Source organism: Gymnoscopelus microlampas (genome assembly GCF_963454915.1).
Source record: "Gymnoscopelus microlampas genome assembly, chromosome: 13".
Lineage (NCBI taxonomy): Eukaryota > Metazoa > Chordata > Actinopteri > Myctophiformes > Myctophidae > Gymnoscopelus > Gymnoscopelus microlampas.
The window spans coordinates 40,696,166-40,714,367 of record NC_139950.1 but is presented as its reverse complement, the minus strand read 5'-3'; the positions used below and the strand labels follow the sequence as shown (position 1 = coordinate 40,714,367).

General features: G+C 41.1%; 1 protein-coding gene across 1 annotated transcript; it reads left to right on the top strand.

Moving 5' to 3' along the window:
- Positions 1-249: 249 nt before the first annotated feature.
- On the top strand, positions 250-17,847 carry ggps1 (geranylgeranyl diphosphate synthase 1). The gene is made up of 4 exons (XM_084075952.1): positions 250-685; positions 4,784-4,872; positions 5,656-5,726; positions 15,774-17,847. The coding sequence occupies exons 2-4, from the start codon at positions 4,800-4,802 to the stop codon at positions 16,560-16,562; spliced, it is 933 nt and encodes a 310-aa protein (XP_083932078.1). The 5' UTR covers positions 250-685; positions 4,784-4,799; the 3' UTR covers positions 16,563-17,847.
- Positions 17,848-18,202: the final 355 nt, after the last annotated feature.

Genomic DNA, 18,202 nt, shown 5'->3' with positions numbered 1-18,202 from the left:
AAAACACGTCGTGGTGCGATGCGTTGTGAGCTTGTAGATCTGCTATTTTCAAATAGCCGACGCTATTTAAAGTGCTCATGTTTCCCCTTTTGGACTGGTTTTCATAGACCTAGTAGCTCGTTTCTCTCGCAAAACCTGGCAACGCTGCTCCCCCAACTTCCCGGCCTTTAAACGCGCGTTCGATGCGAGTCAACGGGCCAGCCGTCAGAGCGGAGTCTCGGTTCGACCCACTGCGCCGCAGAAGTGCGGAAGCACCTCGCCGGGCGACTCCAAGCGATAAATCGGACCGTTGGAAGACCCGTGGTGCGGCGCGTGCTCCGTGGAGGAGCCGGAGCCTATATAGAACGCTCATGAGATGTTAGCGTGAAGTGAAACACAGTCACACACAGTACAAACGGCGTGGCTAACTGCGCAGCTCCGACTACCGAACACACCCTAACGTCGCAGCTGGTGAACTGGCTTATTATTATTTTTGTCGCTTGTGAGCCGACAATGGAATGAAAGAAGCGAGTGTGACGGTCATATTGTGTGCCTTCCTCGAAACACACATATACGGTTCATGTCATTTTCTTTTCTTTTCTTTATGTTAGCCTCGTAGCTAACTAGCACGTTGGGCTAACAGAAATTAAAGAAGTGATCCCCGGCGGAGTGACGCGACTGTCTGGGAGCCGCCCGGGTGTCTCAGGTGGGTGGAGTTTAACTTTAAACATGACAGCGCTGTCACATGAGGGCTGACTGACTGTCTGTTCATGCATGACTATGGTAAATCAATGAGGATAAACGCAAGAAATTAGGTGTCCCCAAAAGAATACCTCGTGTGTGTGTGTGTGTGTGTGTGTGTGTGTGTGTGTGTGTGTGTGTGTGTGTGTGTGTGTGTGTGTGTGTTTTAATGCATGTGTCTTTTTTTCGAGATTTGTTGTTAGATTACAGTAGATGTAGTACATCATTTTTTTTTTTTTTTACAACTGTCTGTTACTGTAGTTGGGGAGAGAGTGAAACCGTGTTGGCCCCATCTGTGTCCTCACCTCACCTCACCCACCAACGCTCTAGCTATAGTCTAGTTACACAGTGATGGGTGAGGTGAGGTCACATATGGATATATGGGGCTTGTGAAACCTATGGCCTGAATTAGTCATTCTCTCATTTGGGTTGCTTTTCCTGCTGGTGAAAGTAAACATTCCCAAAATTAAAGGAAGACTTCAACCTTCATATAATTGGTCCTCACTAATGCTCATGAAAATATGGCACCATTTTTGTCTACTCAGTCTGTGTCTCAGAGGAGGGCTGTGGACAGTTCAGAAACCCGTCTACCAGTGACATCATCGATGGGGAATCCAAGCTAATAGAAACTACAGACTTTCTATTCCTCGAAAGTTGGCATGCTTTAATGGAAGCCATTGTTCTCGCTTAAAAAAAAGAAAAATGAAATACTGAAGAAAAAACAACAACTTTCTAACGATGATGTCACTGGTAGACCTGCTTCTGAAGTGTCCACAGCCCTCCTATGAGACACAGACTGAGTAGGAAAAAATTACACTTTTATCAGGATCATTAGAAGATGGGTTGAAAATGGGCGAAGTCGTCCTTTAAGGACTCCACTTTGTGAACCACAAGCACCCATAATAAATAATTCATCTAGGGGAGTGTCATCAATGCACTAGCCTTAGAATGTCTGTGATTTCATGGATATAGCCGACATCCAGAATTTGGAACACATGAAATGTATGTAAGATGACAGACATTCTAGGGCTATCATTGCACCAGCGGCTATCACAACTGCTCAAAGGATTTCATGACGCAACGTAGGGGTGTGCCAATACACTAATTTCACGAAACGATACGATACGATATTGGGCTCACAACTTCGATACGATTTCGATACGATACGCACTTTTTTATTATGAAAATATATGGGGGAGAAAAAAAGCAAATGTGCAAACAAATAATTCTGTTTTTGCATTATTCAGACATGCAAACTTGTAGCTTTTCAGCTACAATAGCGGTTTTGAATCCAAATAGGGCAATAGTGTGACACCTGACCCGAAAAAAAATTACATGTTGTCACCCTTTTCACCTCGGGGCTGTTTGCATGCCTGATTATTATTATTGTAAAAAAAAAATAATAATAATAATAATAATGTTTGTTTGTTTTTTCCCCAAAACGATATATATTTTTTCCAAAACGATACATATCGTCACGAAAACTTATCGCGATATATCGCGGGACGATATATCGGCACACCCCTGTCGCCACGGCTATGTCGTGAAAGCATTTTAATTATTTCTCTCAACATAGTTAAATTGTTTTTTTTTTGTGTCTTTTTGACTTTGAATGTGCCTTTCATGCTTCACATAATATCACGTTATTGCTGCTGTCTACATTGATCGTTTGTTTGATTAATTTCAGTGACTTTCATGAGCTGGGAAGGATATCTTTGTTAGGCGATAACAAACACAGGCCAATGCTTTAGGCATTGCCTTCCTTCCTTGTGTTGGATGGTTATATAAGAGCAAGTGCATCTCTGCTGGTCACAGATCTGTGGCAACACATTTACTATACAATTAAGCTTTAAACTGAAGCAATGACTTGCAGTTGTATGTCATGTCAGACACACAAAGCTGGCCTTTAAAGTCTGACATCACTCATCTCTTCTCTTGTGACTTCTTGCTGTGTTTTCTTGGGCTATTTTAATGTATTACATATTTTGATCATTACCATCTTGAGGAACAATTACCTGTACAGTATGTTACAAGAACATAAATAAACTGTTATTGTAATTTGTTAGAATACTAAAACCACACCCCATCCCAAAGGAATGAGACTGGAGACAAATGATGGTGATTCATTGAATTCGGACTCATGAATAGCCTAATAAATAAATTAATATAAATCATGCATATTAAAAAGGCAGTTATAGACTTTGTTATAAAGGATGTCATCTACTTAAAAATGGACCCAGTAGTGGTGATAAAAACAGGAAATGATGAACATTGGACCCAGTAGTGAATGAAACAGTCAAAGTTTGTCAGCACCCACCCCTTTTGGTACCAAACTTTATGTAAAAGTATTTGGAATGGCTGTCTGCAAATGTTGATTTAAAGTATGATAATTTCTATCAGTAATTTTAATATTGAATAAAACACATGTTGGAGAAGTATAAGAAATGCACACAGAAGTAACAGCATTTATTTTATCATTATTCATGATTTATTCCATTAAGTAACAAAATTACATGTTGAAGAATTGATACCAATATTATCTAAATATCAGATTTTAGTTTGTATGAAAGCTTTTCTGGAGGCTGCATAAATGCATAGTAAAGTAGTAATACTCACCCACCACAGTGGAGACTGTGGCTTGAGTCCTCTGTGGGGCTTCTGGCTTGGCTGGGCGCTCAAACTTGCGCTCAAGTTGGCTGTGCTTGCCATCCATGTCTTCTTTGTCGGGACGCCTGTTTAGCAAGGAACAGAACTGGGAAGAATAGCATGTACCTCCACACACGAAGCGGCTGGTGACTCCTTGTGTATTTGGAGGTGGCATGTGGTTGTCAACAGCCCAGGTCAATAAAATAGTGGCGTTGGTTGGTAACAGTAATGGGGTATGTAATGTATTGTTGCCTCCGCTAGGTCGGACAGCCGAAGGCCGAATGACTGGAGACTGTTTTCACTTGTGTTTTTGCTAAACACATTTTTCACTAGTGCTCCTACAGATTTTTTTTACAAGACTCTGCAGTCATGTAATCAAGACTTATCTGTCAGAGTTCTCATATTCCATTTGGATTGCTACGATTGGCTTCTAAAGTTTGCGGGAGTGGCCCGTTTTGCACAAAATGCCACAAATCATGAACTCAGTGCCCGATTGCCATGAAACTGTGCATGCAGACTCACAGTAGAAAGCCTAAAAGGCTTCATAATGTTCCAATGTTCAATGCCAAACACAATTAAATCGTTAACGGCAATTATTTGAGTGACAATTAATTGTCAACTTAAATTTGTAATCATGACAGCCCTATTCAGGACATTCATGAGTGAAAGTATGGTTTGGGTGAGAGGACGGAGGAAGCGAATTTCCGCTGTCGAAGTTGACAGTCCTCTGATCAGCATCGTTTGTGAGTGAGCTTTATAGTAGTTTAGTATGCAGTGGATTTACCAATCCACTGCATAGGAGTCATTAGGCTCATCACAGCCGGCCAATTGGTGGGACCAATTCACTGGAGGCTGGCAGCCAGTGATCAACAGACACAGGCAAGTGTCTGCCATTTGGAAATCAACAGTCTCCAATCTCCACCTCAGAACACAGGAAATAACACAGGACAAAATACCAAATAATCATACAATGCAAGATAACAATACGGCTGGCCTTAACAATAAGTCAAATTTTTCAGATCCCATTCCAGCTGGCTATGACTGCCTTGCAAAGTTTGCGGGCCCTGGGTAGGCGACCTGTGCTCCACACTTTTCTAGTTAAAATTGTTCAAGGGTACTTGGCCGAACAGATGGAAAGACAAACATGAAATTTAGAAATTAAAACGGCATATTTTCTCTGGTCTTAACAAATGTGTAGTCTCTTGAGATATTGCCTTATATTAAGCTGTTTTGACAAGACAGTGTAGAATCAGAAAATAAGGACAGAGAGGGGGAAAGACATGCAGCACAGGTCTCTGGTCAGAAATGAACCAACCAGGGATGTCGCAGTCATGTGGTTGAGGCTGTCTAGCCAGCTACCCCCCCCCCATGTTTTCCTAAATTATAATGACCTTTTTTATCCTGTGTCCTCCAACAGATTGTGGTGAACTACAATGGATGCGGACAAAGAAACAGCCTCTGAGCGAATCCTTTTGGAACCATACAAATATTTGCTGCAGTTGCCTGGTAAGTTCTTCTGATATGCAGGGAAACAAATACATTATAAGAAATAACTGTTCAGAATCTACAGCTTGGTATGCTGCAGATAACCAACACACCAACATAGCCAGAGCAAAATTGATGCTTATCAACAACAGATAAATATCGGCTACTGCCATCGGGTAACCTCATTCACTGCCAGAGTAAATAAATAAATAAAGCCCAGACTGCCAGAGATTTTTAGATTTTCTTACCTTTTCAAGTAGTCACAGAATATTTATCTCCAGTATGATCGATGCCCTGATGGTTGCTAATCACGGAGGGTTTCACTGTGCCTCAGCGAAAAAGAAAAAAAAATGTAATCGCGACCTCCCGTTCACTTGTCATAAGCCGTTGAAAATAGCATGTCTCGCCAAAACTACATAGTAAAACACAGGAGCCAGGATACAGAATATTTCCAAAATACTTTAACCAGGAAGTGAATGGAGCAGTAAATCTTTGGATCACGTTATACCCTGGTTCTGTATGCAAAAATAAAAATAAAAAAAATACGTCATTGGCAGTGAGGGCTTTCGATTTACAACCGTCAAAAGACGTCATTGGCAGTGAATGAGTTGTTAATGTCAGCTTTATTTACCGATATTGACCGATAACCTCAAATATCGTCCGATAGCGATATGTGGCCATTGGCCAATATATCGGTGCATCCCTAGTCAGTCTGTCCTGCTACAGTTTTTTCCACAATTTAGACATTGCCAATTTCTCAGGCAGGTCTGTGATGAGAGCTTTTCTTTTCTATTTTCCTTTCAGGAAAACAGGTTAGAACAAAACTGTCCCAAGCATTTAACCACTGGCTTAATGTTCCTGAGGACAAACTGCAGGTAAGAGCCCAGCCATTTTAATGCTAACATTCTGAACAGTTGGTGTGATTATTGCTGGTCCAGGAAGGTGTAAGGATCCTCCACTTATACCTATACTTCAGCAAGGCGGTTTCTTCAGTGCTGCAATGGGAGATATAGCAGTAATGTGTATGAGGTTATGATTTGAGGGGTGATCTGATCAGCGTCATTACTATTGTGAGTGCTAGGTGTGTGATGGCTCTATCATTCATGTCTGAGAGTTTGGGTGTTGGAAGGCCGATGCTTTTAGAGGCAGTACGTGTGATGCTGATTACGTTTTTGTTTTTGTTGTAGATAGTCATGTTAAAGAAGCATGGGGAACAGTATAGGTATAGGATGGGCTGAATTATGCTTCTGTAAAACAACAGATGCACGTATAACATGGAATCTTTGCTGGGATTGTTTATGGATGGATGGATAGAAAGAAATGGTGTTGATCAAAACTTGAGTATCGTATGTGGTATGTATATGTATTCTGGTTAGGTCATTTATTATTTTCCTAATGCAAGTAGAATATTCTATCAACTGAGTGGTTTCTAATCTGAATGTAAAACTTACATTTAGAACCCACGGCATTCATGATTTAATTTGAGGTTTCTAGTACAGAGTGGGTCTGAGGGGAATGAATGAAGCACAGAGTGCATTTTGGAAAGCAGGTTAACCTATTCATACTTGGTTTGTCTGACATTTAAAACAAAACAAAACCATTAGCAGCTGGTTCTGTCCCCATTATTTAAAGCCACAATCCAGAATATATTTAACTGTGTACATTTGAGGTATCAAAATATACAGTGTTTACGATTTACTAAGGCAATGGAAAGTTGCACTGTCAGCATAAACAAGATGGTTATAAACTCGTGTTCTGTTATCACGTACAGTAAGTACATACATCACATGATCCTTTAACCAGGAGCTTAGTCAGTGTCAGAGTAAAGAAAAAATCCAATAACTAAATGTTGCAAAGCTACTGCAACTTCTCAAGGGGCATCATGCAGCGATTATGGATTGGGGCTTTAAAAGCAGATGCTTGAATGCTCTAGGCTTTTTTGCTAACTTGCAGCTTTCATGAAAAATGCCTTATTGATTCAACATGTCCTTCCCCTCTGGATGTATCGCTAGCACGGATGTTTGCTCTACAGTCTCCACTTTGAAAAGGTTTTCTGTTTGGAGTACTTTTCTTTCCTGAACTCTGCGATTAGGCACCCACCGCCCGTTCTGTTTTATTTAGCCGTCTACTACTTGTGAATCAGTACTTTGAAATAACATCTCTTGGTATTTAGAACTTAGTAAAACTTTGATAAACTCCACTGATGAAGCCTGCATAGCTGAAACATAGTCATTGTGACTGCTGAATAAAGACAGTTGATTTGTATTGAGATTTCTGGCTTTTCAGCAGTTTTCACTTCATGCTGCTGGTCGTCCATTAGATGTTGTAAGTACATTGCTTGGTCAAATTGACACGCATGACGCGTCTGTCTTTATTTGCTGGTCTCCAAGGCATGGTTGCACCAGACATTTGGAAATCCATTACTAAGCTTGTGGGTAGTCCTTACTAAGTTCTTTGTAAGCGGTTTCAAACCAACGATTGACTAAATCAGTTTGCAACATACTTTAGGAATGTATTTGCTGTTAAAGCTGTTGAAATGAGTGAATGCTAAATGGTTACTAAGAAGCATTCTGTGTAGCTGCGTCCATTCATAAAGCAACACTGCAGCATCACAAGCTTTTACAGAACTTCCAAAAATGTTTGCTTAAGATCATAGCAACATTAAATTACACACACACACACACACACACACACACACACACACACACACACACACACACACACACACACACACACACACACACACACACACACACACACACACACACACACACACACACACACACACACACACACACACCCCCTGCCCTACCTTGTCATGCTACAGTGTCACACAAAAGTAGAAGAAATACCAGTAGCCGATCCACAAGCTGTCATGTTTCTTATTCAACTATATATTATGCAACAAATGTGCAAGCATGCAACATTATTAATAACAAATGGGTCGCGATGGAGTGAAGTTGATCTTGTATTTCATAGCCTGCCGTCAGAGCATGTAATCATAACACACGCACTGTAGCCTTGTAACGACCGAAGGATGGGCATAATTGTGGTTGTTGTTGAACATAGATAGGATAGGCTTAAACAATAATTTAGTTATTCCATGTTAAATGAACTGAATGAATGAGTTTGCTACGTTTCACTTCAACCAGCAGTTATGCTTGTGCATAACAGTGATTAAAGTGACGTCTGACTCTGCACTTCGATCCATGGGAGAGACCTCTGTTAATGGGGTCGGACATTGTGGTTGAGAGCGCGAATGCAATGACAGTGATGCTCATGCATTAGTGTGATATGTAAGGTAAAACGGAACAACTCTTCCTTAGTTGACTGAGAATGTGAATTCAGGACACGATCAGACTGTGTCAGCAAGAACAGTTTGTCAACAACTTTGGATGTTATAGTTGGGTTTCAGTGGATAAAGCCGGCTCATTACAAGACCATTTTACATTTGAGAGTTCAGTGGTACAAAAAACACTGAAAAAAACAGATGTGGAAAGTCATAATGGTCAGATGTGTCATCCTTGACCATATCATCATCCTTGAAGTTAGTTCTGAGTGATCACCATCACTCAGAACTTCTATCCATCAGGATAGAGGAAATTCTATCCTGATGGAAGTGGATGCCAATGGCCCCATCCACAAGGGGTCACTGAACACCAAATTAGGGAATATCTTTTGTTAGAAATTAGAAAAGTGTCCCATTCTTCCAATAGAGCTCCAGAAACATATACAATCTATGCAAGAATGAATATTGACGTTCTGGCAGCTTGCGGCGGCTTAACACCTTAAAACAGAACAACCAGGTGCTCACAGGAGATATAAAAAGGTAGCGATATTTAAGAGTGTCAATGGTGACGATCCACTCAGGAGTAAAAAGGAGGAGCAGCCTTTATTTATTAAAATAAATAATAAGTAATGCATGCACCTAACATTACTCCACCTAGGTCAGTTAGCTACTGTTAATCAAGGAATAGGCTACAACCTTAAATTATGCTATAAAGTTTGTTAGTCATATCTTAATATGCAAACTTGTATAAAAGTTATGTTACAGTTTAAAAAATGGTGATAATAACAGGTTGGTTATTGTAGTGTTGACAAGGAGTAGGGCCTGCATACACCACAACTTACAATAGTCAGTGGGTGTAAATACAACGATGCTGTATTTCACAACTTGTTTGAGTGGTTTAAAAAATTGCTACAAGCTCTGAGTCTGGCAAATGATGTGTTTGTAGATCAGCTATTTTTGCTATTATTGAAATCTTTTTAAATTCTTATTTAAATCTTTCTCCCATGACATGCCCAAAATAGGGTGGTTAATTTAGTGATGTCTAAATCTCAACTTAGTAACTACACATTTAATTGAACTCTCAATGGAACCAAATGCACCCTTACATGTCCATGGAGTTAAACATGACACAGGATATTTTAGTTACGTGACAATTATACTTGCTGTAGTAAGCACTTGCACACACAGCTTGTGCAACCGGCTCCAGTTTACTCCTTCCTTTCCATTCATGCTCCAGACTCCTCCCATTGTGTAAATGGTAATCATGTGACACACACACCCCCAAACTGCTCGGATGACTGCTGGAGAAGAGGAAGTGACAGACATACACATAAACAATAATGTCACACACGCACACACTGCTAAAAACAGAATGAGCGTGCTCTCAGCCTAAAGGCTAATTAATACTTTGTTGTAATGACCTTGTTGTACTACAAAAATGTAAACTTCAGCTTAATGTTTTCCAGTGAATGTCATTTTTTGTTATATATATATTAGCCTTAAATCTTAAAAGGGAAGTGGTCGACAATGGAAACAAGCCCTAAGCCCGTAGGGCTTTTTGAGGTTCTCCTTTTAGCACCATTGTATAATCGTACCACTGTACTATTTGCAAACTGTTCATAAAGTATTCAATCAATCAAAGTCTCTGGCAATAGCTAGGGCAATTTTGAAGCTGTATAGTTACTATTTCTTTAAAAAAAATCAATTTCAGAATTCTCTTCCGATCAGGTATTTCTATTATTTTCTCCACCTAAGAAGTAGAAGGATCAATCGTAATAGATTTTGGCACTTAACCCAGCAGTGCACAGTAGGCCATTTTTAGAGTGCATCTCTACCAAATTGAATTCTGTCTAGAAAGAGCAGTGTGGTGTTACTGTAGAGAGAGGAAGCAAAACAAGCATGCCAGTCCAGATGGTCTTAAATTATACACATCAAACAATTCTCCTCATTCCTACCAAACCGTTCTCTAGCCACGCTCAGAGAGAATTGCCTTTTTTTCTGAAGATCAAAAGCCAAAATGTTCTTAGTTATCTTAAGTTTGGCCTCAAAGCTAAACAAAGGAAGAAAATATTACTTGCAAAATTCAATTACATTCCACCACTTTGTTGTTTTTCAAGATGGTATGATAAACGGCATGAAAGCATCTGGGAATTTTTCATCTCATTCTTGTCATTGAATTATACAAAATTATAATGGATTTCTAGTCCTAATTAAAACAGCAAATAAATATACAAACTGTCATTTTTTAATTGTCATGGGGGGAGGGTTATTGGCTGCCCCCCCCCCCATGTCTAATGATGAAGATGGAAACATTAATCAGCTCTTGTGAATCAGCTGCCTTTCCCACTGCAGAATGCTAAGTGCAGAGCCTGTCATATCTCATTAGGATACTGTAGCTGTTCCACAGGTCTCCCATTGTTTTTAATATATCCTTTCCAAATAGAGAAAGTCGGTAACTATCTCTGTGTGTGTAGGAATGCTGGTGATCTCTGAAGTTGCCTGAACACACTGCACCCCTGTGATTGCATCTTAATGTACAAATAAAAGCTCCCACTATTATAGACCTCAAGTGAAAATCCACTTGTATGTCATGTTTCAGGGCTGTCATTGTTATCAGAAGTAACAAAATAGGCATACAAAAGTTCAGAAAGTGACATGGTGAAAAACAGTGTCATTTCTGTCCTCAGACCATCATCAACACTGAATGTTGCCATGTTTGCTAGAAGGAGGTAGTAGGCCTATTAGAGGTAACCAATGGTAATGAAGCTGATCGAAGGCAGAGTTCCATCAATCAGCCCATTACCACTGTTGAGGCCCAAGGGCCTGCAAGAAAATGAACACGATAGACATGATATACAACCCATACAGCAAACAAACCTGGAACCAATCCACTGTTGTTATAAGAAGGACATTTATTTGATCTAATAGACTGTCTCTGCCATCATATAACTCCTCTCTCACTATACATCATTCTTTTCAGACCTTGCTCCCGTAGAGACCTGTTTATTCAGCTACACTGTTGTACTGTTCTTCTGTTTTAGAATAACAGTAAGTTAAACGCCTGTTAAATTGAACAAATAGTGCAGGATTAAGATTTGAAATACGGATGGGCATTTCTCATTCTTGTCATATTTTATACTGCTAGTTTCTTTCCTGTGCATGTAAATGTATCCGTTCAGGAGCAAGTGCACTCCTCGTGGAAACACTGGTGTGGAGCCCTATGCTTGACGTGTGTTGAGCCCTATGTTTCGCTGATTTTTTTTTTTATATACCGATTGGAACCTATGTGGGCTTCATTCATGAGCAGAATCTTTCTTAGGAAAGGTGGTGGTTGCTCCTGTGTGAAACACCTGACAAGTACAAGATCACTTTACAAAGTATTTCCTCGTGGGTTCTTAGTTACCACACAATAGCTAGTCAAGGGAGCAGGAATATTCTACTACTTATATCAAAGAGGCTCCCCTCTTTGCGCTCTCTCTAGCAGCGCTGTGGTATATTTGGCTGTAAACTCTTGCTGAACCCACGCAGACCGAGTGCCCTCCCTGTCGTCATTAGCACACTGCTGCCAGGAAGTCGCCGCCATGGAAACAACTCTGCCTCTAGATAGATAGAGGCAAGTGGCACACTGTCTCATTCATTTGGCTATTCATTCTCTATCAAAAAAACATCTGTGCATCTCCACTGTGTGTGTGTGTGTGTGTAGCAGTCAGAACAGGGTGACGGAGGGGGTAGGGAACTCCAACCTGCACACATTATCTGCCTGTCGACCTTTTCAGTAGGCACAGTCTGCCCTCAACTTTGATCACATATTCAGAACTCTAAATGTTGCTTTTCATTTGGCTGTTGCCATTGCAGCTTCAGTGTGGCGTATTTTGTACTTAAGTATATTTAGTATTAATACTGCAGTGAATAAATACTCTGTTACAAGTAAAAGTCGTTAATTAAAATTGACTTGAGTTAAAGTACAAAAGTATTGGCATCAAAATAAGCTTAAAGTACCAAAAGTAAAAGTACTCACTGTGCAGAATGTCCCATTTCACAAGTTCAAAATGTATACAAATCTTTTGAAAATAGCAGATCTACAAGCTCACAATTTTATTTTATTTTATTTTTATTTAACCTTGAGACAGAGTCTCTTTTACAAGTGGGAACTGGCCAAGGGGCAGATTAAAAAATTCACATCACTGCTAAAACAAACAGTACAAATCAGTACAACAGTAATATTAATACATCCATGACTCACAGGAACCTTAAAACAAATCTCCTAGTGAAACTAAAACATTTTTTTTTACTCAGCTCAAACCAAACCAAGTAACCTACCAGGAAACTAATCCAATTATTACATGTAGCAATTCATAGAATTTTACCCACATGTACAATGACATAGTTTCTCCTTTTTTTTTTTTTTTTAGACATCCAAACAATTACAGGTATGAGCAAGTTTCTCAACAATGAAACTTTTAAACCTTCGCACAGAGATAAGTGTGGCAAGTTTCAAACTCTTTTGGAGGTCGTTCCAAGCCCAAGGACCATGAAAAGCAAGACATTTTTTGCCCACCTCAGATGAAAAACCCGGGATTACACAACGTATCCATGCATTAGATCTGAGATTGAGGCCATTTTTTACCACCTCAAATTTTGAGGAGATATAAGTGGGGAGGATTCCACCCAAGATTGCCTTATAGATGAAAGTGTACCAATGCTGCTGCCTACGGGCACCTAGGGAGAACCAGCCGACTGCTGCATACAGAGTACAATGATGAGTCCTAAAGGGTAAGTTAGTTACCAATCTCAATGCCGAATGGTACAATGGATCCAAACTGGCCAATGTAGTGGGACAAGCAAACCTATAGATGGCATCACCATAGTCTAGACGCGACGCATTGTGAGCTTGTAGATCGGCTATTTTCAAATGGCCAAAATATATATGTACAGTATATAGGGCTGAAGTGGTTTATGTATGTATGCAAAGTAACTAAAGCTGTCAAATAATTGTAGTGGAGTAAAAGTACAATATTTGCGTCTGAGATGTAGTGGAGTAGGGGTAAAAGTATTGAAAATGGGAAATACTCCAGTAAAGTAAAAAGTACAGTACAGTGCTTGAGTAAATGTACTTAGTTACTTTACACCACTGGTGTGGCGGACAGATGCAGACTGAGACCTCTGACAATGATCTTCTGTTATAGTGGTCTCCAGAACAAAGAAATGATTACCATTTAATGTGAGCAAACGGGCATCATTAGTGACCCTGGGAATGCCTCTATCTGTCATTTTGTCTGCTAATATTGACGTAGGAGGGAATAAGGTCATTATTGTGTTCCAATATAACTAGTACTCAACACTTAGTTCCCTCTAAAGGCTTGTGCCAGTCTGTAAATAACTAGGCTGTTTTGGTGTATTTCCATGTCAGTCTTTTGGATGCACTGCACTCCTATGCTGTGATGGAGTCTTTGCATTCTTAATGGTTCACTGATTGTAGTTTGGGCAAACGGAGTGAGTTTCCCCGCCAATAACCTCCCGTGATAATCAATGAAGTCTTAGCGAGAAGTAAAGGCACTAAAACAGGAGTTATGCAGCGGGCGGCTTGGCTATAATTGGATTTGCCCAACAAACGTAGACACCTCCCAAACTTGTTTGAAAAATTGCGGGCGCTCTTACTTTGGCTTGATAGCTGTTGTTTTTCCTATTATTGTTATTACCCGCGGCAGTTGTTTCTCGTGTTATTTGTTTATATGCCGTCGTTGTATTCTTGTTTCCTTTTATCTCACTGAAAAGTTAATTATCCAAGCTCCTAGAATGCTTGTAATGAATATATTATCCTGGAGTAGACTTTTCACTAAATAATAACCCCACTTCTCATTAAGTATCTTATCTATCTTTATCAACTTTATGCTGCCCAAAGAGAGAGAGAGAGAGAGCGTGTGTGTGTGTGGGGTTGGTTCTCCCGCCGAGTGGCTCAGTAAGGTGGCAGGGTGAGTGTGTGTCGGGGCCCTGCTGAGGGAAAGGTTGTGTTTGGAGGATAAACTGGCCCAGCCTTGGCCCCGTGCCCGACCCACTGAGCCTCTCTTTGTGCTCCCCAGCTACACACAAACAGCTTTCACTACCACGGCACACTACTCGTCTTCTAAATCAGCAGAGCACTCCAGCCAGCCACATGGACGGCCCAGGGCTACAGACACCTGACAGCAGCACTATCGCCTTGTCAAGGCACCTTCAAGTAAATCATATAATCATTCAGGCTTTTCAGTTTAGAGAACGGAACTCCATGTTCCATACTGGAGATGGTGAGTTTAGTCTGGCGCAGCACCCCCTCGTGGTGGAATAACTTCAGAAATGAGATTTACCAGCGAGCTTGTTTGCTCAGAACGTACTATTAGCCATTTAAATGGCCGTTCAAAATGTAGGACAAGGCTAGTGACCAAACTAATGACCTATGGATGCAGTTTGTCTAACTGCAGTCAAATGTGCCCCAACATAGTATGTGACACAGATATCAAAATGTGATGAGTACTTCTGCTTCATTTCACTATCAATCAAACTGGATGCGCTTCATTATAACACACATCATTCAGACCCAACACAATCCTCTACACTCCTGGGTGTAGAAAGGTACATCATACTCAGCAGAAGTGTTTACTGCAGTTGTTCCTAGTCTTCCCTGATCACATTTTAGGCACTTTTTTTTCCACGGCTCCACAGGAGTATAAACAGAACCACACTTTTGTCTACTTCAAAGGCACCAGCTCCAGAACAAATGCAGGTGTACACAATCATTGTGTATAATGTGTGTCGTGTTACTGAAAACATATGGGAAGGTAGGGATCAATTTGGACTTGATCGTTAACCTTTATAAAGTACTTAGTAACAATATCCAGTGCTAGTCATAGGTGAGCTACTCATTGCGGATAACATTTATTCATGAAGAGATTATGAAGCACGCACACAAGCACCCGCGGCTGTATCTGTGTTGAGGTTGACAGTGGGTCATGTTTGAGCTGTTGGGATACGCCAACGCAGCAGACCCTCTGGCCACCTGCATCTTGTTGTCTCTCCGGGGGGGGCAAAGTGCCCTGAGCACTGGACTGTCCCCTCTAATTAATTTAACACGTGACTACTTTTCCCTATGGTTTCCATCTCCCCCTATTCATTCCCTCCATATGCTCCCAGACAGGGCAGAATGTCTGGGCTTTACAATAAGCTGTTGAACAGTCAATTCCAATGCTGACTGAGATGAGCTGCACAGTGCACACAGCCTGACTCCACTTCCTCTTTCTGTTTGCCCGTTTGCCATCTTTCAGCTAGAGCTCATAATAGTGCAGGGCTGTGGGCATGGCACCCTCTACTGGCCATTAGCGGCAACACAATCCTTGATGGAATCATGCCTTTGTGTTGCTTTGAAATTGAATTATGTAATGCAGTTCAGAGATCGAAAGGATAATGTTTGTCTACAGCAGTGTTGTGATGAAAATGTCTTGATGCATTTTTATTGTAAAAAATACAGATTGTTAGTGTTCCTGTTTCTGGCTAGTGATAGACAATATTTCAATAATGTTTTGCTTCCAGATACAAAAACTTTCTTTGCCACCCTATATACTGTATAATCACTGCTATCTTTTTTTTACATTGTGTTCAGGTGATCATAGAGGTGACGGAGATGCTGCACAACGCCAGCTTGCTCATAGATGACATTGAGGACAGCTCCAAGCTGCGACGGGGCTTCCCTGTGGCCCACAGCATCTACGGTGTCCCCTCTGTCATCAACTCCGCCAACTACGTCTACTTCCTGGGGCTGGAGAAGGTGCTGACCCTGGGGAGCCCCGAGGCTGTGCAGGTGTTCACCCGTCAGCTGTTAGAGCTGCACCGTGGCCAGGGCCTGGACATCCACTGGAGGGACACGTACACCTGCCCCACCGAGCAGGAATACCGCACCATGGTGCTGCGAAAGACCGGCGGCCTCTTTGGCCTGGCCGTGGGCCTCATGCAGCTCTTCTCTGACTGGAAGCGGGACCTGAAGCCCCTGTTGGACACCTTGGGCCTCTTCTTCCAGATCCGCGACGACTACGCCAACCTCAGCTCGCGTGAGTACAGCGAGAACAAGAGCTTCTGCGAGGACCTCACCGAGGGCAAGTTCTCTTTCCCCACCATCCATGCCATATGGTCGCGGCCGGAGAGCACACAGGTGCAGAACATCTTGAGGCAGCGCACGGAGAACGTGGACATCAAGCGCTACTGTGTGGACTATTTGGAAAAGGTGGGCTCGTTTGCCTACACCCGCGAGACCCTGCGGGGCCTGGAAGCAGAGGCATACCGGCTGATCACAGACCTCGAGGGGAACCCCGAACTGGAGGGGCTGGTCAGACACCTCAGCAAAATGCATCAGGAGACTGAAACAGAGGCTGAGAGAGGCTCGCAGTCTCTTTAACTATGATCACGTAAACACTCACTCAGGACACAGCCCTTCCATCTCCATTGAGACAATGACTTTGCCAATGGGCCCTTTATTGCATATATGGTCAACAAAGAAATCATTGGCCATAAAACAGTCTAAACACTTTAAAGTATATCTGTCTTTATACAAGTGTTGGCTCATGAACCATTTCACAATTAAATAAAGGTTGCCCCTGTCCACCATGAAAATCAGTGCACGCATACAAGGACAATGTTTACTTCCAATGTATGTAGACAGTGCTTCATCAGAAAGCAACGTTAACCCAAACATCGACTTTGTGTGCTCGAGTGCCTCTTTGATATGTTGCTCAAAAATATGTACACATCACCAAATCGTCTTGAGCCTCTGTGTATGCAAGTAAGTGTAATATGCAATCAAACTGGAAGAAATTGAATTGTGATGGGGGAATTTGGTAAATGTCTTAAGTTATTTTTTTCTCTCCAGGAAATGAAACATTACAAGATTGCATTGAAGCTGAAAAGCCTTATGTGTGATGAGGCACTACTGCAAATGTATTTTTTATATTGGCCCAATTGAAAATGATGTGTTTCACCAGTGTGAAGTCCCTTTTGAGAGTGCGTATGAGAGAGAGACAGATTTTTGGAAGCTCTGAAAATGATGTTGCCAGTGCCATTCACGTAGAAAAGACCTCTACCACTGAAATTACTATTTATTATGTAATATGCATGGAAACAAACTGAGAATAATGATCCTGTTGTGTTTGAGTTTTGGTCTTTGTCAGATCTCATGCTGAGTGTGTCCGGGGCTTATGTTTGTTTCTGGTATAGTTTCAAAACCTTCAAGACGTGTTCTTTTCATGACATTTGTAAGCCGATATTGTACTATGCTTCTGAAAGTATTATATGCGTTTATTAAATAAAATCACCTTGAAAGAAAACAAAAGTTCAAATAGTTTATCTAATTTGAAGCATATTGATGGAAGCAAAACAAAAACATATTTACCCGTGGCTCCATTTGAAATGCGAATGTCCACTGTGCTTGGGTGCCATAGGTATCATGTCCTGCTTGTTTAATCTAACAGGGAAGAGAAATCACAGTTAGCTGTACGAAGGAGATCCCCAGCAACCCATAAGCTATTACAAAACACACAACATTAACTGTAGCACATGTAATAAGAACTCAAGGTTTAATTTCAGAGCAACCTGGGGCCTATTTCACAAAAGCAGAATTAGGGGTTAAACCTGGATTTAACACCTATCCGGGCTTAATTTAGCCAGGATTGGCGATGAATCGGTTTCATGACAGCTGAATTATCTTGCCTTATTTTCATTTTCATTTGTAATAAAATGTCACTGACATCACAAGGTATTCTTCATTTTATGTATGGTCCAGTATATTATTAATTCATATATCAGTCACTGTATTCCAGTGGGGCAAGGCAGCCTACTGTCAGTCTTATGCAAATGAGTCATGCGGTCGAATGTAAACAAATCACTAGTGCAGTCTGGATCTGTCATGGATGAACTTCAACCTGGTGTTTGCACTTTCTCCATTTTTGACCCATTCATTCATCTACATAAACATTCGGATTTCAAATATAAAGTTTTTGACCCTGGCGAGGGTGGGAGTTGAAAGTGTGACTTGAGCTTGTA

Coding starts and splice junctions, on each gene's coding strand:
- ggps1 (XM_084075952.1), top strand. CDS start 4,800: ATGGATGCGGACAAAGAAACAGCCTCTGAGCGAATCCTTTTGGAACCA. Junction 4,873..5,655: donor ATATTTGCTGCAGTTGCCTG/GTAAGTTCTTCT, acceptor TTTTCCTTTCAG/GAAAACAGGTTAGAACAAAA. Junction 5,727..15,773: donor TTCCTGAGGACAAACTGCAG/GTAAGAGCCCAG, acceptor CATTGTGTTCAG/GTGATCATAGAGGTGACGGA.